Raw genomic sequence first — 17,568 nt, forward strand, 5'->3', positions numbered from 1 at the left:
CATGTTCTTCATTCTAATGACCTTCAGAAATATCAATTATTATGTCTCCAACTGTCCCTGACTGTGTCGTCTGAACACTTGCCTCTTAAAAAGACCTCAGCTAAAGGAATTCAGGAGATTTTTTTCAGGAGATTTTGTTTTTGACTTAAACAACAGTTTAACCAAAAATGAGAATATCTAACTTCCAGTTCCAAGTCAGGGGTGATTAAATGATGACAGAATATATATATTATTATTTTTTTATTTTTTTACTTTATGCTGCTGAGCAGTTTTCCTTTATTGCTGCTTAATCAAGCATTTAAATTTATTTTTTTTATTTTTGGGGGGTGGGGGGCAGGTGCATATGACTCTGAACCCTGAAGTATATGTAATGATTTATTTGAAACTGTTCTTCTCACAGATCCATTGAAAAACACTATGACATGAAAAATCAGCCCATCCTAATGAATGAGTAAGAGCACAATCTTATTTGCCTTCGATACTATTGGGCTTTGCAAAACCAGACGATAGGAATATACAGATCAGCATTAGATGTTCAATGCTGCTTTCTGTGTGATATGATAATGTGTGAGAATTATTTATTAGATAATAATCAGTTCATTTCAGTCATTTTTCACTCAGTGGGGCTGTCATCAACACATTTCCATCTGCCCTCCACATCTCTGGCAGTCAGACCAATCCAGACAAATAAAAATAAGCAATTACATACATTTAAAAATAAAAATAAATAAAGACATAATTACATTGACATCACAAATGTTAATAACATTAAGAAAATCAGAGTGAATAAGATTTAAAAAAAAAGGATTACAGTAAATAAAAACAAAACTTCATACACAATAGTATCCTATACAAATTCAATATCATAGCATTTATATAAAAAAAAAAAAAAAATCAAAATAAGTTTAACCATCCAATTACCTTGTGTTTATATACAGCAGAAATCGAGAGAATAGGAGACTTAATTTAAACAGGAAGCATTCTGGGGTACTGTATGTAAATTTAAAACTTTGGTCCCACATGGTTTAAATGTAGATTTTAATTCAGGATTTATATATAAATATATAAGAATTGTTTGTTTCGCTGAAACATTGTTAACTAATAAAAGATGCTTAAATGCAGGTTAACAGGAACTCACTAATTCCTTTGTTAGCATTAGCAAAGGCTGTAAACAAAGAAAGGGCATACCATTCTTACATTGCTTCTGGGTCCTCATGCATACAGTGATGAGGTCTTGTCTTTTTTATGGTCCAGGAAATAAAAATTGGGTAAAGTAGTAATAGTCAAGGTCAGTTTAATTGGTTTTGTCTTTAGCCTCGTGCTAACACTAATCTGCATATAATCTACTCTGTTATATAGTCATCTTAAAAGTTGAAATGTTGACTAAAAAAAAAGTTTCAAACTGCGATCATCCTGTGAGCTTGAAGCTAACCAGGAACAAAAATTGCTGCTTCCTGAGACAAAAGTTTGCATCTCATGTTGGTGTAAATGATTAGTAACACATTTCAAAACTTTGTATTTCAGTATATTTGACAGAGGGCACATTTAAGAAAAGCATTTGACTTGCTTCACTAAAAATACTTTATAAAAAAGGGAAACTATTAAGTGGTTTCTGTCAATATCTGTCACTATGATGTCTCTTAGTGTGATGTGTCTGTGGAAATAAACTTGGAACATTCTCCAAATTACTCTGTCCTCAAACAAAGTAAACAAATTGTTCTCTTTCCCCTTTTATCCCCTATGTCTCAGTGATAGTTTTGTTTTCATAGCAGAAATATTCTCAGATATATAATAAAATATGGCAAAACAAAATAATATTTGGTTCTGTTTGGTTATCTTCAGATTGATTTCACTGCTTTGATTTATTGTACCTCTTGAGGCTCAGCTACAGTGGTTAACTTCAATTACTGTTGACTTCATATTTTGATTGTAAAGTTTAGATGTAACACACACACACACACACACACACAAACAGTACCTATTCTGATCGTATTACAGAGTTGGAGTGTAGGAAACTGAATCTTATATTTACTTGCCTTTAAGTGTACTGTGTTTCTCATGAGACAGGAGCAGAACAGAACTTTTTGGTATTGTAACACTAGTATGCAAAACAACAACAACAAAATCATTATGTTCTAGCAGTAGCAGTTCCTTTAAAAACAGCTAGGGGAAAGATGTAACCCTATGACTTATTTTTAACTGCCCTTTTCACAGATCCATTGACCAAGATCACTACATGAATAATCAGCCAATCCTGGTGAATAATATCGAGCACAGTTCTCTTTTCTTTGTCCATCGGGTTCTTTATCATTCCAAAACCTGAAACTACAGATCAGCGAAAGATGTTCAGTTTTGCTTTCTGGTTGATTGAATACTGACTGAGAGAATCATTTATTAGAAAATAATCAGGTCAATTCAGTGATTTCTCACCTAGGGTTCAGTGTGCTGCCATCAACCCATTTCCATGTGCCCTCCACTTCACTGTCAGTCAGACCAATCCAGACATCATAGTTAGCAGATATGTTCTTCACAAAATCCTGAGAAAATGAGACAATCACATATTTATGATAAAGTAATAACGTTTTTCTTCATATCGACTATAGTTACAAAATAAATTTAACTCACTTGTTCCTCTTTGTTGTTTATGACGATCAGATCTGCTCCTCTCTCTGTACAGAATCTTCTGCTCTCAGACCAGGTCTTCTTCAGTGAGGAAATGAAGTAAAGACTACAGTTATGATAGTTAATCCATCCATCTGTAAACACAACCAGTTGAACTTTAGCACTTTATTCACATCACACTGATCTCCCAATAAGTGGTTGTTTTAGTCTTAATATAGTTCATAATTACACTTTTTCATGAATACTTTTAAACAGTTCATTTTGCTCAGTCTATTTGTTGAATTCTTTGAACGGTATGGTCCCACATATGGGATTCTTATTTTCATGCCCCTGGGTGTATGGTCCCAAATATAGTATTTAGAAAGTTTGGTGACGTCAAATAACTGCCAAATTCAAACAGTAGTTTCGCACGTTGGCTGACGCTGAGCCAGAGAGAAAGACATGAATTGCTCTTATCATATTATCAAAACTATATGTTGTGTTATTAACCACATAATGCATGTCCTAGAATTCAGACAATTAATTACACATAAATACTGGTAAAACAATACATTTAGGGCCCCTTTTTAACAAACTAAATGCAAAGTGTAAAGCACACGGGGCAGGTGCACTCTGGGCGTGTCCACATCCACTTTTGCTATTTTAACAAAGGAAAAACGTTTGATTAAAAATAACAAATTTTACCTCTTCCCAAAAGGGAAAACCACAAACAATCAAGAATACATGATTATATGGTGTCATGGCATTGCAATCAAAAAATGTTGTTATAATGGAAGTAAAGGGGCAAAAACAGCCACCAACAACAAATGAGGGAGATTTTTTTGTTTAAATCTAATGCTGCACAAAAACTAACAATGCATCAAAGCCAATCTTGTTACTAATCTTGACATGCCCAAAACTGTGATAAAATGTAACAAAAATATCCAGTCCACAATCACTTTTTATATTGAAAATATGTAATTTTGTGTTTTTTTTTTTTTTTTTTTTTTTTTAAATCAGTGACATAATTTATGAACTTGTTAATTAAAGAGTTAAAATCTTGGATTTTAAAAAAAAAAACATTTGGTAGTTTTGATCAGGACTGAGGTTGATTTAATAGATTAATGCAAAAAAATATATATATATCCGATACATTTTTACAGCAGTTTAATTTAGTGGATGTTTTCATCCAAAAACATAACGAAATGGTAGTGAATTTGTTCACAGTGTACCATTGAGTTTTTGAAAAATGTCAAAGCATTTCCCCAAAATATGGGTCAAAATAAGATTTGTCACCAAAAAAAATTCCATTAGCTCAAACACAAATAAGACTCAACTTTACCCCCTAGTGGACGAAAACGTCCTGAACAACACATAAGGGTTAACGCATGTGGTAAAGTTTTATAAATGTTATGTTTCATGTCATAATTTTCAAACGATTTGTTCAAAGATTTGTGGGATTAGATTACATACAAAGTCAATGCAAAGACGCGATCAGTCTATGGATCAGACGCCTCCTGGCGAGGTTCTAGAGACGCGATCCCCCGTGTTTGGCGTGTATGCCCCATTATACTAATCTTGTTGATTGTTTAAAACAGCATACATTTTCTGTAAATATACGAATTAAAACATCTCATCTGTGGAGTAAAACACAAGCGAGATCGGCATCTCTTTCTAGTTCTTTCTAGAAGTTTGTCGCAAAGCTCTCTACCATCTAGAAAATGCAACACCGATATTAATCCGCGTTCTTTCTCTCCTCTTGTCCAAAACTATTCTTGGTTCGTTTGGTTGGCTTATACGCTGACGTTTACGGGAGCTGTCCTTGTCGACAGAACCAGCGGCATACGGTAAAAAGTAATTATGTTCCATAAATAAGTAACATAATTCACAAAAACATGCAAGAAGAAGTAAATAAGGAACTGCTTGAAGCAAGCTAGTGGTTTGCTGGACGCTAGACACTACTTCCCGTGTCACTGTTTAGAATGGGAATTTTCTCATAATTTACAAGTAGTTGAAAACATTAGAGATATTGTTAGTAATCAGCTGGACAAAATATATAACTCTATCCTAATGTTTTTTGGATATTTTACTGCAAATATCTTACAAATTTTACCTTTAAAATAGCAATACGCCTGCAATGCACCTGAACAAACCTCTTTATTAGACCAGCACGCCCATGGGCGCAAAAATGGGCACAAATGCATTTGTTAATTAAACGACGTGGCACTGGATGGGAAAATGTGTACAGCGCTGGACTGAAACTAGCAAACACACTTGTGATGCGCCTTGTGCTGGGTGTATTATAGAGCCCTTAGAATTTGAAAAATACACACATTTGTCTATGGAAGCAACAATAACAATCCATTCAAATTTAATTTGCAGATGTTTTTTGTATTTATATCAGATACTAGGGGTGACCCAGAATAGTTGACGAATCAATGCTTTGATTCGAGGAGCCTGATTCGACTACCAATCTAACAGTCAAATATTCGCAGGGTGTTATTGATTATGCCATTTTTACTATATGGGGGAGCTCAAATGTCTGATTTCACATAGAACTACCGGTTTAATCCCAATAAGTTAATATACAGCCTATTATGTTAAAGCTGTAAGAATCTGATATGAAAGAAGTTTAAAATTAATATTTTAAAGTGCGTGAATTAATCTAACCACCCCTATAGATTAATGTTTAATTTTCCATAATCCGTGACCGACAGAGAAGCACCTAGGTGGCAGGGATTTCAAACTTTACCAAGACTCAAACTGACACAGGCAGAGACTGGATTATTTAGAACAAGTAAGGTGCAAGTGATTACAAAACATTTCAGCCGGTGTATATTCGTGGATATATTATTTACCTGATAAAAGATGCATTTTGTTTTTAAGTCAAGCGCTTCACTGTAGTACTACGGTGATCTCTGTTCAGCACACAGCGCGAGCAGGTCAAACGACAATGCAGAATATTAATAACTATGACTGGGACTGTTATATACATATTATTATAATGAGAAGACCATTATACTAAAACGCTATGAATAATTAAAGTTTAGCTGCAGTATTTCTGCACATTGTTTAGTGAAGAACGCATCCACAAAAGGAGTTCGCATTCAGAGCCCCGCAGATATGTTCATAGTCTTAATAGTCTTTAAGTCTTAATATTAATGTTATGTTGTATAAGTAACAAAGCATATTCTATATTAAATTATGAGTTGAATCCCACTGATTAAAAACTTGATGTCAAATACGTCACTCTACTGGTCATCTTCAGCGCGCGCAGCTCAAAACAGAAATGCAGAACATGCTAACATTTTAGGCTAACGTTATAATGAGAGCACTATTTAAAAAAAAAAATGTTGTTATAGTTTTGTCTACATTAATTGTTAGCTATCTGTTAATCAAAACATACAATTTTATTTATCCCGCATGGTGTTCGTTACACATGTTTCCTGTGTGTTAACATCATTAATAATGTTAGTCAAATGTCTGACTTGACTCTTGTTAATGTATTTTGCACCGCCCCCAATCATATGATTCAACTATCAGTCGAATATTGGCAAGATTAGAAAATTCTGATTTAGTTATGAAAATCCTTAGTCTGGTACACCCTTATCAGATACACATAGTGTAAGTAACTATAAAGTTCACTCTATTATTCACCCAGTTCACCCGCCACTTTATTACTTGTATTTAGGGCGAGATTGATTAATTAAAATGCTGTAAATCCGACTGACAGGACTCTCTGAACTGCAGCGCGAACAAACATGGCGACGCCCAACTCACATTACAGATCATGATTACGATCATTTAGAAAGGTTTTTAAATGACAAAAAGCACTCCTTTACACATTTATGAATCGGGATAGTAGATTGTTCATGTCATGGTAAGCAAGTTTGTGAATATTATAAATAAAAAAATAAAAAACGAAATAAAACTCTCCATCTGTCAAACAGTGTCATTGTAGACACGATGTGTCACGTGACAAGCCTGATGCGTCGCCATGGAAATAGTAAGGGGAAAGTTCTAAAATAATGGTCGGCTTAAAAAAAATACTCTCTCTGAGGGGACTGCTAGAATATTTTAAACTCACCACTGAAAAGGTTAATCTGGTCACATGTACTTGATAATAATCCATCTCTCTCTTTCGTCAGCTGGGTAATCTTGGTTAGTAGCTGGTCTTTTCCTTCTGTGTAGTTTGTGTTCTTTGTATGGATGTGGACACACAGAAATATTACTCCAGTCAGCAGAAGAACACACAGCAGCACCAAACACACTAGACCTGCTCTGTATCTTCTGATCTTCACACAGTCACCTCCTGAAGATAAATGTTTCATAAACTCATATAACTCAAATGTGTGGGACAAATATGTGTATGGTTTTATAATAAAATGAGTCTCATTACCTGTGTGTTGTGTCCTGACATTATGAAGGTTTACAGGATCTGCATTAGCGTAGATGTTCATCTTCAAGATGTATTCAGTCTGATGGAGGTAAATGTGAGATTATTAGAGGTTGCTGCTAAAAGTGGGCTGCACTGCTCTGAAGTTCATCTTTGAGCCTTTACTTTTATAAGGCACCACTGTGGTTATGAACATGTGATATCCTTGTCAGACACCTATTGTGTAAGCTTTTCCCTTGTACTGATTTCATAATGAACTTTATGTAACTGTGCTCCTTCACTTCAATTACAATCTTTGTATACATAAAAAAAAAAAAAACTGATTGGTTGGGAGCTAGTTGCTTTTGATAAAATAAATAAGCACTCAGATGCTGATGCTACAAATGTTATCAATGTCACAAGTCACACTGTAACACACTACCGATGAACAACTGTATAAATTAAGTTACTTCTCATTTTTATATATTTATATATTATTATTTATAATCACAAAATAAATTATCAGCGGAATAAGAAGAAATGTTGAAAAAAAAGAGCATTTCCTGCCATGGGTTGAGACAAGCCAGACATCCCTATAAACTACTTGATTAAAATACTGATATGAGTTGTCATCTTCCGTGAGTGTAACATATTTTCAAAGTACTCTTCATTTCTTTAGGGGTAAAATATTTGAATGTGGATGAAATCACATATAGTGTGTCTTTAAGATAAGCGTTGGACATGCTGTGCAAAAAAACACTTAAGAAGAAGTGAAACTGTTAAATGTATTCTCTCACTATTTCTCCACATGAGATGTCGTTATTGCATAACAGCATATTTGCACGATCATGTCACAAGGCCCTTAAACACTATAACCTGACTAAAATGTGTTAGTAGCTGTTATAATAAACTCAGCAGAGGTGGGTAGAGTACCAAAAAACTGTACTCAAGTAAAGGTAAAAGTACTAGTCTGAATAGTTACTTGAGTAAGAGTAAAAAAGTATCGGATAAAAAATCTACTCAAGTAGTTAGTTACTAGCAGTGTTAATTTTGACACGAAATTTTAATTTAGTTTTAGTCTTAGTCTTTTGACTATAATTCTTTTTAGTTTTAGTCAAGTTTTAGTCATCTGATTTGTTTTAATTTTAGTCTTATTTTAGTCGACTAAAATTGCTTGGTATTTTAGTCGACTAAAATAAGACTAAAATCAATAACAGATTTACTAGACAATTTTTTACAGCTGGTATAGGAAACAAACTTAACCAAAATATATAAAACACAAATTCAACTTTATTTCAACACAACTGTGTCTTTATTTCGATTCAAAAGCTTTTATGCAGCAACAAACACTGTCATGATAATGTAAACAATAACTAGCTGCCAATTGACCATCAATAAAAGAAAAATAAAGTTAGGTCCAGGACCTTAAAGCTTACAGCTGAGCTGAACAATAAGTGCATACATTTAAAGTAAATATTTAATAAGTTGGCAGCTAGGTGGATAAAAAAAGTAACAAGATTTTATAAGGTATTCATTTGTCTAGCAATATTGTATGTTTTAAATACTACAATATTGCTAGATTTGTATGTATAATGATAGGATGTGAACATTCATGTTTCACATGACTAATATAGAAATATTTGTGATATTGTCAACAAGTAGAACATTATAAAATATACTAAACATTAGTATTAATCAAATGTATTTATCATGATATTACGTATTAGTATTGTGCTCTCATCTAATTTGAAGAAGGGGCTATTTTACAATACTTTTCAGTTCATAATATTTAATGCTACAACATCTACGCACTGCAGTCTTCCAATTTTGCTTAGCTCAATAAACAAAAGAACATCGTTGTGAAATTACATTTGAGAAAATGTCCAGGTGGCTCGTCAGTAAATGTCTTTTCAAATTGGTTGTGTTCTTGCCACGAATGAGCGCTCTGCGTGCTTTACACTTTGTTTTGTTTTGTTCGTCGTCAAACGTGAAGTGAGCTGTGGACATTTTGTCGCTCTTTTAGACATCACTTCTTCGAATGCCGACTTCCCGGGAGCTCATTTAAAAACTGAAAACCTTCGCTTCACGTCTCAATAAGTCAAGCTCTGATTGGTTCTCTTCTCTCATGCAGTCTCGCCTGTTCCGTTTTGCAGGTTCTTTTGTTCATTCCTCGCATCTCTCCCATCTGCTGATTTGATTTTCGTCACAGTCTATTTTCGTCTCGTCCTTAATTCGTTGACGATAATGTCAATCAATTTAGTCATAGTTTTAGTCTCCATCAGTGCCTTCTATTTTAGTTTTCGTTTCGTTTTCGTCCGCAAAAATATATTCGTGACGAAAATAATGACGAAAATATTTAGTCAATGAAATTAACACTGGTTACTAGTTACTTTGGGTCATATATACTGAGTCTATTTTTATTTATATATATATATATATATATATATATATATATATATATATATATATATATATATATATATAATGTCAGGACCGGGGCTCGAACTTGGGTCTCTGATGCCAGAGTCTTAATTTCTACCGCTGAGCCACAGGAGGTAGTTGAACCCAATAGTCAGACGCCTTGTAAACTTAACTCAGAAGAGTTTATTCAACAAAAACAGCAAAAGGGAACAAAATATCCTTTGTATAGAGTTAGGTTACAAAACAGGAAAAACCTCAGACCAGAATGGGTCAAAAATAGTAAAATAGTCTCCAAAACAAAAACTCAGAGAAAAAACTGCAAAAACTATTAACAGGAAAACAATTCAAAAATACTTTCAAAGAATAGATCTTAGAACTAGAGCAGACTTACGGCAGCAACTTGCTTAGGAACAATAATAACCAAGCAAAGATACAAAGAAAGTGATCAGCTTAAATAGGCAGCCCAGAATGAGAAACATGTGAAAACAATTACACTGATTACAAAAGGCACAATGTTGACGTGAGTGCACATTGGGGACCTCTAGTGGCCAAAATAACACATTGCAAAACAAAGGTTCTGACAGGACCCCTCCCTCTAGGAACGGCTCCTGACGTTCCCTCCAGGACAACTGGTCTTGCGAGCGTAAAATTCTTGCACTAGTTTGGGGTCTAAGATGTCCTTAGCAGGAACCCAGGAGCGCTCCTCGGGACCATAGCCTTCCCAGTCCACAAGATACTGCCGGGACCCACGTACTTGACGGACATCTAGTATTCTGTGGACTGTGTAAGCTGGCTGGCCCCCGATGATACGAGGAGGAGGAGGTCTTCCTGTCGCAAGAAAAGGAGAAGACAAAACAGGTTTTAACAGGGAGACATGAAAAGTTGGATTAATTTTCAAAGACTTAGGCAAGTACAATTGATAGGTAACAGGGTTCACTTTCCTGGCAATCCTGAAGGGGCCAATGAATCTCTGGGAAAGTTTGCGGGACTCCACACGCAAGGGAATGTTCTTAGTGGAGAGCCAGACTCTTTGGCCAGGGCGCAGAGTGGGGGCAGGTCTGCGTCTGCGATTAGCCTGGTGCTGGTATTGCTGAGAGGTCCTAAGGAGCTTGAGTCTGGCTTTTTTCCATGTCTGGCGGCAGCGTTTAACAAATTGATGAGCAGAGGGAACTGCAACCTCCACCTCTTGTTCAGGGAATAGTGGAGGGGTGTAACCAAACTGGCACTCGAAAGGGGACATGCCTGTTGCAGAGGAGCGAAGGGTATTGTGTGCGTATTCTGCCCACATGATGAATGAAGACCAAGAGGAAGGACTGTTAGCTGCCATACATCTCAGTGTAGTCTCAAGATCTTGGTTAAGCCGCTCAGTTTGTCCATTGGACTCTGGGTGAAACCCAGAAGACAGGCTCACTGTAGCCCCCAGAGATTGACAAAAAGCCCGCCAGAATCGGGAGGAAAACTGGGGTCCTCGATCAGAGACGATGTCTTGTGGAATTCCAAAGACTCTGAACACATGATTTATGACCAATTCAGCAGTTTGTTTTGCGGTGGGTAGTTTAGGCAGAGGAATAAATCTGGCGGCCTTGGAAAATCTATCTACTATGACCATGATAGTGGTGTTGCCTTGTGATAGTGGAAGACCAGTGATAAAATCCATGGAAAGATGGGACCAAGGTCTATGAGGTATGGGGAGAGGGTGCAATAGCCCTTGAGGAGAGCGGTGAGAGATTTTATTTTGGTTGCATGTGGGACATGCGTTCACAAATGTGGTCACATCCTCCTTGATAGTTGGCCACCAAAATCGTCTTTGGAGGAACTCAAGAGTGCGTGAGGTACCAGGATGACAAGTGAGACGAGAGGAGTGTCCCCACTGGAGGATCTGAGAGCGGACAGCTTTAGGGACAAACAGACAGTGGGTAGGCCCCCCTCCTGGGTCTGGTTCTCTGGCTTGGGCTTGTTTTACCGTATCTTCCAGATTCCACCTGATAGGGGCTAATATCTTGGAACTTGGGATAATTGGCGCAACACAATCTTCCTGTGGAGTTTTAACATATGCTCGGGACAAAGCATCAGGCTTTAGGTTCTTAGAGCCAGGGCGGTAGGACAAGATGAACTGGAATCTATTGAAAAATAAGGACCAACGTGCCTGGCGGGGGTTGAGTCGCTTTGCCTGCTGAATATATTCCAGATTTTTGTGGTCTGTCAGTACTTGGAATGGGTGTTTGGCCCCCTCAAGCCAATGTCTCCACTCTTCAAGCGCTAACTTGACGGCCAGTAGCTCTCGATCCCCTACATGATAGTTCCTTTCAGTAGGTGTAAGGCGGTGGGAAAGGAATGCACATGGATGCAGCTTGTTGTCCTCTCCTCTCTGGGATAATACAGCTCCAACCCCTACATCTGAAGCATCGACTTCCACGATGAATGGTCTATCTGGGTTAGGGAGAATGAGAATAGGTGCAGAGGTGAAATGTTTCTTAAGTTTGTTGAAAGCCAACTCTGCTTCAGGTCCCCAAGAAAAGCTGGTTGTGTTCCCCTTGGTGAGAGCAGATAAAGGAGCCGCCACAGTACTGAAGTTCCGGATGAATTTGCGATAAAAATTGGCAAAGCCAAGGAAACGCTGTACCTCTTTTACAGATGAGGGGGAGGGCCAATCCACAACAGCTTGAACCTTTTGAGGATCCATTTGTATTTGGCCAGGCTTGATGATGAACCCCAGGAACTGAACCTTGGTCACATGAAACTCACATTTCTCAGGTTTAACATAAAGATGGTTATCAAGAAGGCGTCTCAGAACCTTACTGACGTGTTTTACATGCTCTTGGAGGGAACTTGAGAAGATGAGGATATCGTCTAAATAAACAAAAACAAATTGGTTTAACATGTCTCTGAGAACATCATTGATGAGAGCTTGAAATACTGCGGGAGCATTAGTGAGGCCAAAGGGCATAACTAAATATTCATAGTGCCCAGTGGGCGTGTTGAAGGCAGTTTTCCACTCATCTCCTTGCCTAATGCGAACAAGATGGTAGGCATTGCGCAAGTCAAGCTTAGTGAAGATGGAGGCTTCTTGCAGCATTTCAAATGCAGTTGTCATTAGTGGCAAGGGATAGCGGTTTCGAATGGTTATCTTATTTAGGCCCCTGTAATCAATACATGGTCGAAGTCCGCCATCCTTTTTCCCAACAAAAAAGAATCCAGCTCCAGCAGGGGAAGTGGATGGTTGGATGATGCCTGCCACAAGAGCTTCATTAATGTATCTGTCCATAGCAGTTCGTTCAGGGGGAGACAAAGAGAATATACGACCTCTGGGGGGACAGGTACCCGGGAGTAGCTCAATAGCGCAGTCATAAGGCCGATGAGGTGGTAAGGAGGTGGCCTTCCTTTTACTGAAGACTGCTTTGAGGTGGTGGTATGGAGCAGGGACTTGAGACAGATCTATGGTTTCTTGGGACTCGAGAATAAGGTCAGGGGGATTCTGGGCCAAGCATTTAGTCTGACAGGTGGGACCCCAACCTAGAACAGTGCCAGTCGACCAGTCAACGTGTGGATTATGCTGGAGAAGCCATGGGTGACCGAGGATAACAGGGAACTCTGGAGACTGTATAAGGTGAAAGCACATTCTCTCCTCGTGCTGGTAAGTGGTGAGACCAAGGAGAGAGGTGAGGTGGGTTACTTTCCCGGGAGACAATGGTCTTCCATCCAAGGCTGTCACAGTTAGGGGTGCAGGAAGAGAATAAGTAGAGATCTGGCGGCTAAATGTTCACATTCGGAAAATGCAGAAAGATATGCCCCGGATTATGAACTTCGCCTACACGAATTTTGCATCTAATGCTGGAAAGAGCAGCGCTAAATGTCGTGTGTAATCGCACAATTGAGGAAAAGACTGGGACAACTTCAAACTTTAACAGACACCTGTCACGGATGCACCCAGAAAAATAAGTAAAATGCTTTCCATTGGCTAACGTTAGCTTAAAAAAAAAAAAAAAAAAAAAACTATTATTGACTAATGCATATATGATAATAAACAGAAGAAGCTAGGGTTGGGCAATGTTTGACAATTTGGCATCAGACGTCGACGATGTCTAATGTCTGGTTCAGATTTTTTTTTTTTTTTTTTTTGTCTGTTGATAACTTACCAATCACTGTGTCAGATCAGATTACATTTTTTTTTTTTTTTGTCTGTTGCGATAGTCACTATGTCAGATTACAAAACTGTTGTCTGATGCAATGGTCACTGTGTCAGATCGATGATGCAATTTTGACTCCTAAAATCCTGTGGTGTCGTGGACAAGGAACATGTCAGACTAACATTACACAGTGCTTTCTGACCAGTCGCGTGCCGTCACACACACACATTCACTTGAACACATACAAATGCACTCAAGTTGCTAAGTGTGTTGCAAAGTGTATATGTCAAATCAGTAAATAAACTCCCTTTGCAATCGTGACAGTGGTTCTTTGAAGGTCCCAGAGTGTAGACATGTAGGCACTGGGGACTCGAGACTCAACTCGGACTCGAATTCTGGTAATGGTGACTAAACTTGGACTAGATTTGGACTCTTCTTTGGTGACTCGGACTTGGACTCGGACTCGAACACTGGGACTCGAGACTTGACTCGGACTCAACAGTTGGTGACTCGACTACAACACTGTTTGTTTCTGACAAAATAATTCTCCAGAAAAAGGTTTTCAGTCAGCGAGCGACTGAAGGAAGCACCGTGATTTTAGTGATGACTCATTGGAACACCTCTGATTGGATAATGCTTTAATAAGCTCAACAGAATCTTGTGTGAATGGGTATAATGCACAGTGCTGTAAAAACACATCTGTCTCTGGCTCAGCGCCAACCAGCAGACGCAGATCTGAATTTAGCACCTGATGATAGACTCGCTGATCATTCTCATGCCGGTGTGATTGTATCAAATATAGAAAATATTAATCTGCATTCAATGGAGTGTAGCCTAAGTTATACCTGTTGAACCGTAGACAGCGCACGTGGTGTTCATCTAATACAGATCTTCATCGCTAGCAAATAATAGCCTTTGCAGATTTGCTTTCAATTCAGTGGGGATCTAAGCCAAGTCTTCACCGCTCTTTCTGTTCTTAAACGTTACAACTCTGAGAGAACCGCTTCAAATGCGCAGCATGCACGCGGAGGGAACTGAACGAATCATTCAAACTGATTCATGAATCAATTCACTGGTTAGCCAGCAGGTTTGATCAAGCCTTTGAACAGAATTGACTCAAAAGAATGAATCATTTATGAATAGACATCGCTCATTGCCCAGAGAAAAGTAGATGGCAGTTTGGATCAAACTGAAGCATTTCTAACATTTATTGCATCAAGATAAAGTAACGAGAGGAGCGTCACCACAGTAATGAAGTATAAGTACAGATTTTTCCCAAAAAATGTCCTCAAGTAAGAGTAAAAGTACCCATCTTTAAATATACTCCAAAAGTATTAGTTACCCAAAATATTTACTCAAGTAAATGTAACGAAGTAAATGTATCTCTTTACTACCCACCTCTGAAATTTAGTACATGTGTGTTGGGCTGCTTTGTTTTTGAGTCTCTTCCTGACATCTTGACTGTTTATAGGATTGGCAATAGCATTGATTTTCATCTCTTTGACATCTCTTAAGCTTCACCTTTTTTCCACCATTGATAAAATGAGTATTTACATGTCAATAAAACCTTTTGTGCCTAAGGAAGCTATTAAGCTACTGATGTCTGGAGTCATCATCACATAACAGATCACATTATCTATCTGTTTTGCATTTATATTTACATTTACATTATGCATTTGGTATACACTTTAATACAAAACAATTTACACTGTATTCAGTAAAGTCAGATTGATAGAAAGTACAATAAAAATAAAAAAATAAATGTAAAAAATTGGAAACTGCTACCGGAAGACCCAACACTTCCTGCAAACTACTTGTTTAAAATACTGAGTTTTCATCTTCTGTGAGTGTAACATATTTGCAAAGTACTCCTAATTTCTTAAAAAAACACCTGTTCCACCACCATCACACTCAACACCGGCGTACCACAGGGCTGTGTGCTGAGCCCATTTCTCTACTCAGTCTACACCCATGACTGCAAGCCTGTGCATGGATTACCCATCATTAAGTTTGCAGATGACACCATGGTGATTGGCCTCATCAGAGACAATGATGAGACTGCCTACAGGGAGCATCAATTCACATTAACGTTAGTTAATATTAGTTAAAATTAAAGCATTAGTTAGCATGAACTAACCATGAACAACACCTCTGTTGAGCATTAGTTAATCTTTGTTAACATTAACTCTCACATAAATTAATGCTTTTATTCACATTAACAGTGCAATTAGTTAACATTAATGGGTTGCACTTTATTTTACAGTACGTGTACTAACATGTACTTATAGTGTATTTACAGTGTATTTATCTAAGAAAGTTCTGGTAACACAAGCTAACTACATGGGGTAGGGTTAGGTTTAGGGGTAGGTTCAGGGTTAGTACCTAGTTATTACATAGTTATTGTAATTACTATAATAAGTACATAGTATGTACATGAGGAACAGGACTGTAAAATAAAGTGCTACCCATTAATGCATTAGCTAACATGAACTAATGCCTGTAAATAGCCTTAATGTTTTAAGGATAACTTACTCTACATTTTCACATTAGTTTACTTAGCAGTTGACACACTAAGGGTGAATATTTCTAACTCACCATCTTACCCTAGAAGTAGAAATGCCATTGTGTAGCTTGTCAGTATTATTTAATAATAAGGCATTGATTTTGGCTGTAAACATAATTCTGAAGTGTAAACCATCAGAACATGAACAGATATGTTGTTTGTGTTTATATGTGCTTTATTATCATTACTTGCGCTCAACAAGCATTTATTAATGAAATTTGTGAACCTTATTGTAAAGTGTAATCTATTTAACATTAATTGATGTTACTAGCATTTGTAGACCCTTTATTAACATCACTTACCATTAACAAAACATTTATTAATGGAATTTGTGAAACTTATTGTAAAGTGCAATCTATTTGACATTAATTGGTGTGTTACTAGCATTCATAGGTTCGTTACAAAGCAGTCTTTATTGATTTTACTGAACCTTAAAGCCATTCATAGTTAGAGTTAATTGCAAGCAGCGATGCGATGGAAGAGATGCTCAAGAATGGGAATTTAAATTAAACCGCATGTGATAGGTGTCAAGACTGGATTTTTACACGTCAGGAACAGTTGACTGTCGGCTGATGCAATCCTGACTAACTTGGCCTGACTGAACTAACCCGATGCTGAATTTCAGGCCTTAACAAGGAAAGATACATTACTGGAATTAAACAGGGGGAAATAAATTATATTTTTTATGTTTTAAAGCTCTTCTTTGAATTTTCTTTGTCTTTTTTTTTCTTTTTTGTATTTATTTTATAAATTTTTACATGGAAATTATTATTATTATTATTATTGGAAGCAACTTACCATCAGTTTTCATCGCTTGTATCTTGTTTGCAATGTTCTCATTGGCTATAATTGTGTCTTGACATTTCTGGGCTATGTTTGATCATTTCTCTCCCTTTCCATGTTTGTCATTGATTTCCTCATATTTCTCTGGTGTTGCAATAGCTGCACTCTGCACAAGTGTGTTCCGGTCCACACCATACTTTTTTGAATGCATCTGCCATGTTGCTTCCTCTTTTGAAAATCTCGAGGACTGATTCATATCGCTTTACCACCTGCCATGGTTCAGTAACTAAAATAGACAGTAAAAAATATATCTATTTTAAAATTTTCAAAAAGTAAGATATTTCTGCAGTTGTTAGCTTTGTAGTGATCACATTAAGAAGCCATTCATGTGTCAAGGATTATTTAATTGTAAACCACACAACACATAAACAAAGTTTCACATTCCTATATATATATATATATATATATATATATATATATATATATATATATATATATATATATATTATAATGTGTACAACCTACCCCTTTGATACAATTTACTCATCTGCTTGTTTTTCTTCATTTTTTTTTTCTTTTTCTTTACTTTCTTTGCTTTCTTTCTTTTCTTCTTCTCCCTTGAAGAGTGTGAGCGACATGACTGAGTAAGAAGTGTCAGAAGATTCAGAATCAGAGGGGTCACTTTTTGAATACTCTTG

At 37.0% G+C, this 17,568-nt stretch overlaps 2 protein-coding genes across 5 annotated transcripts in view; one reads left to right on the plus strand and one right to left on the minus strand.

Moving 5' to 3' along the window:
* The window catches only part of LOC128021219 (cell adhesion molecule 2-like), a 392,008-nt gene that overhangs the window by 183,170 nt on the left and 191,270 nt on the right, over positions 1 to 17,568 (plus strand). The gene's annotated exons all lie outside the window — the stretch shown is intronic.
* Positions 562 to 16,990, minus strand: LOC128021226 (CD209 antigen-like protein D). 2 transcript variants are annotated; one of them, XM_052608275.1, is made up of 6 exons: positions 16,886 to 16,990; positions 7,001 to 7,079; positions 6,689 to 6,913; positions 2,626 to 2,756; positions 2,431 to 2,537; positions 562 to 2,325 (listed from the first exon to the last, which is right to left on the minus strand). In XM_052608275.1, the coding sequence occupies exons 1-6, from the start codon at positions 16,886 to 16,888 to the stop codon at positions 2,196 to 2,198; spliced, it is 675 nt and encodes a 224-aa protein (XP_052464235.1). In that variant the 5' UTR covers positions 16,889 to 16,990; the 3' UTR covers positions 562 to 2,195. The 2 variants fall into 2 exon arrangements, with proteins under 2 accessions (XP_052464235.1, XP_052464236.1); XM_052608276.1 differs by lacking the exon at positions 16,886 to 16,990 and having other exon boundaries at positions 7,001 to 7,170.

Source organism: Carassius gibelio, chromosome A10 (genome assembly GCF_023724105.1).
Source record: "Carassius gibelio isolate Cgi1373 ecotype wild population from Czech Republic chromosome A10, carGib1.2-hapl.c, whole genome shotgun sequence".
In the NCBI taxonomy this organism is placed as follows: domain Eukaryota; kingdom Metazoa; phylum Chordata; class Actinopteri; order Cypriniformes; family Cyprinidae; genus Carassius; species Carassius gibelio.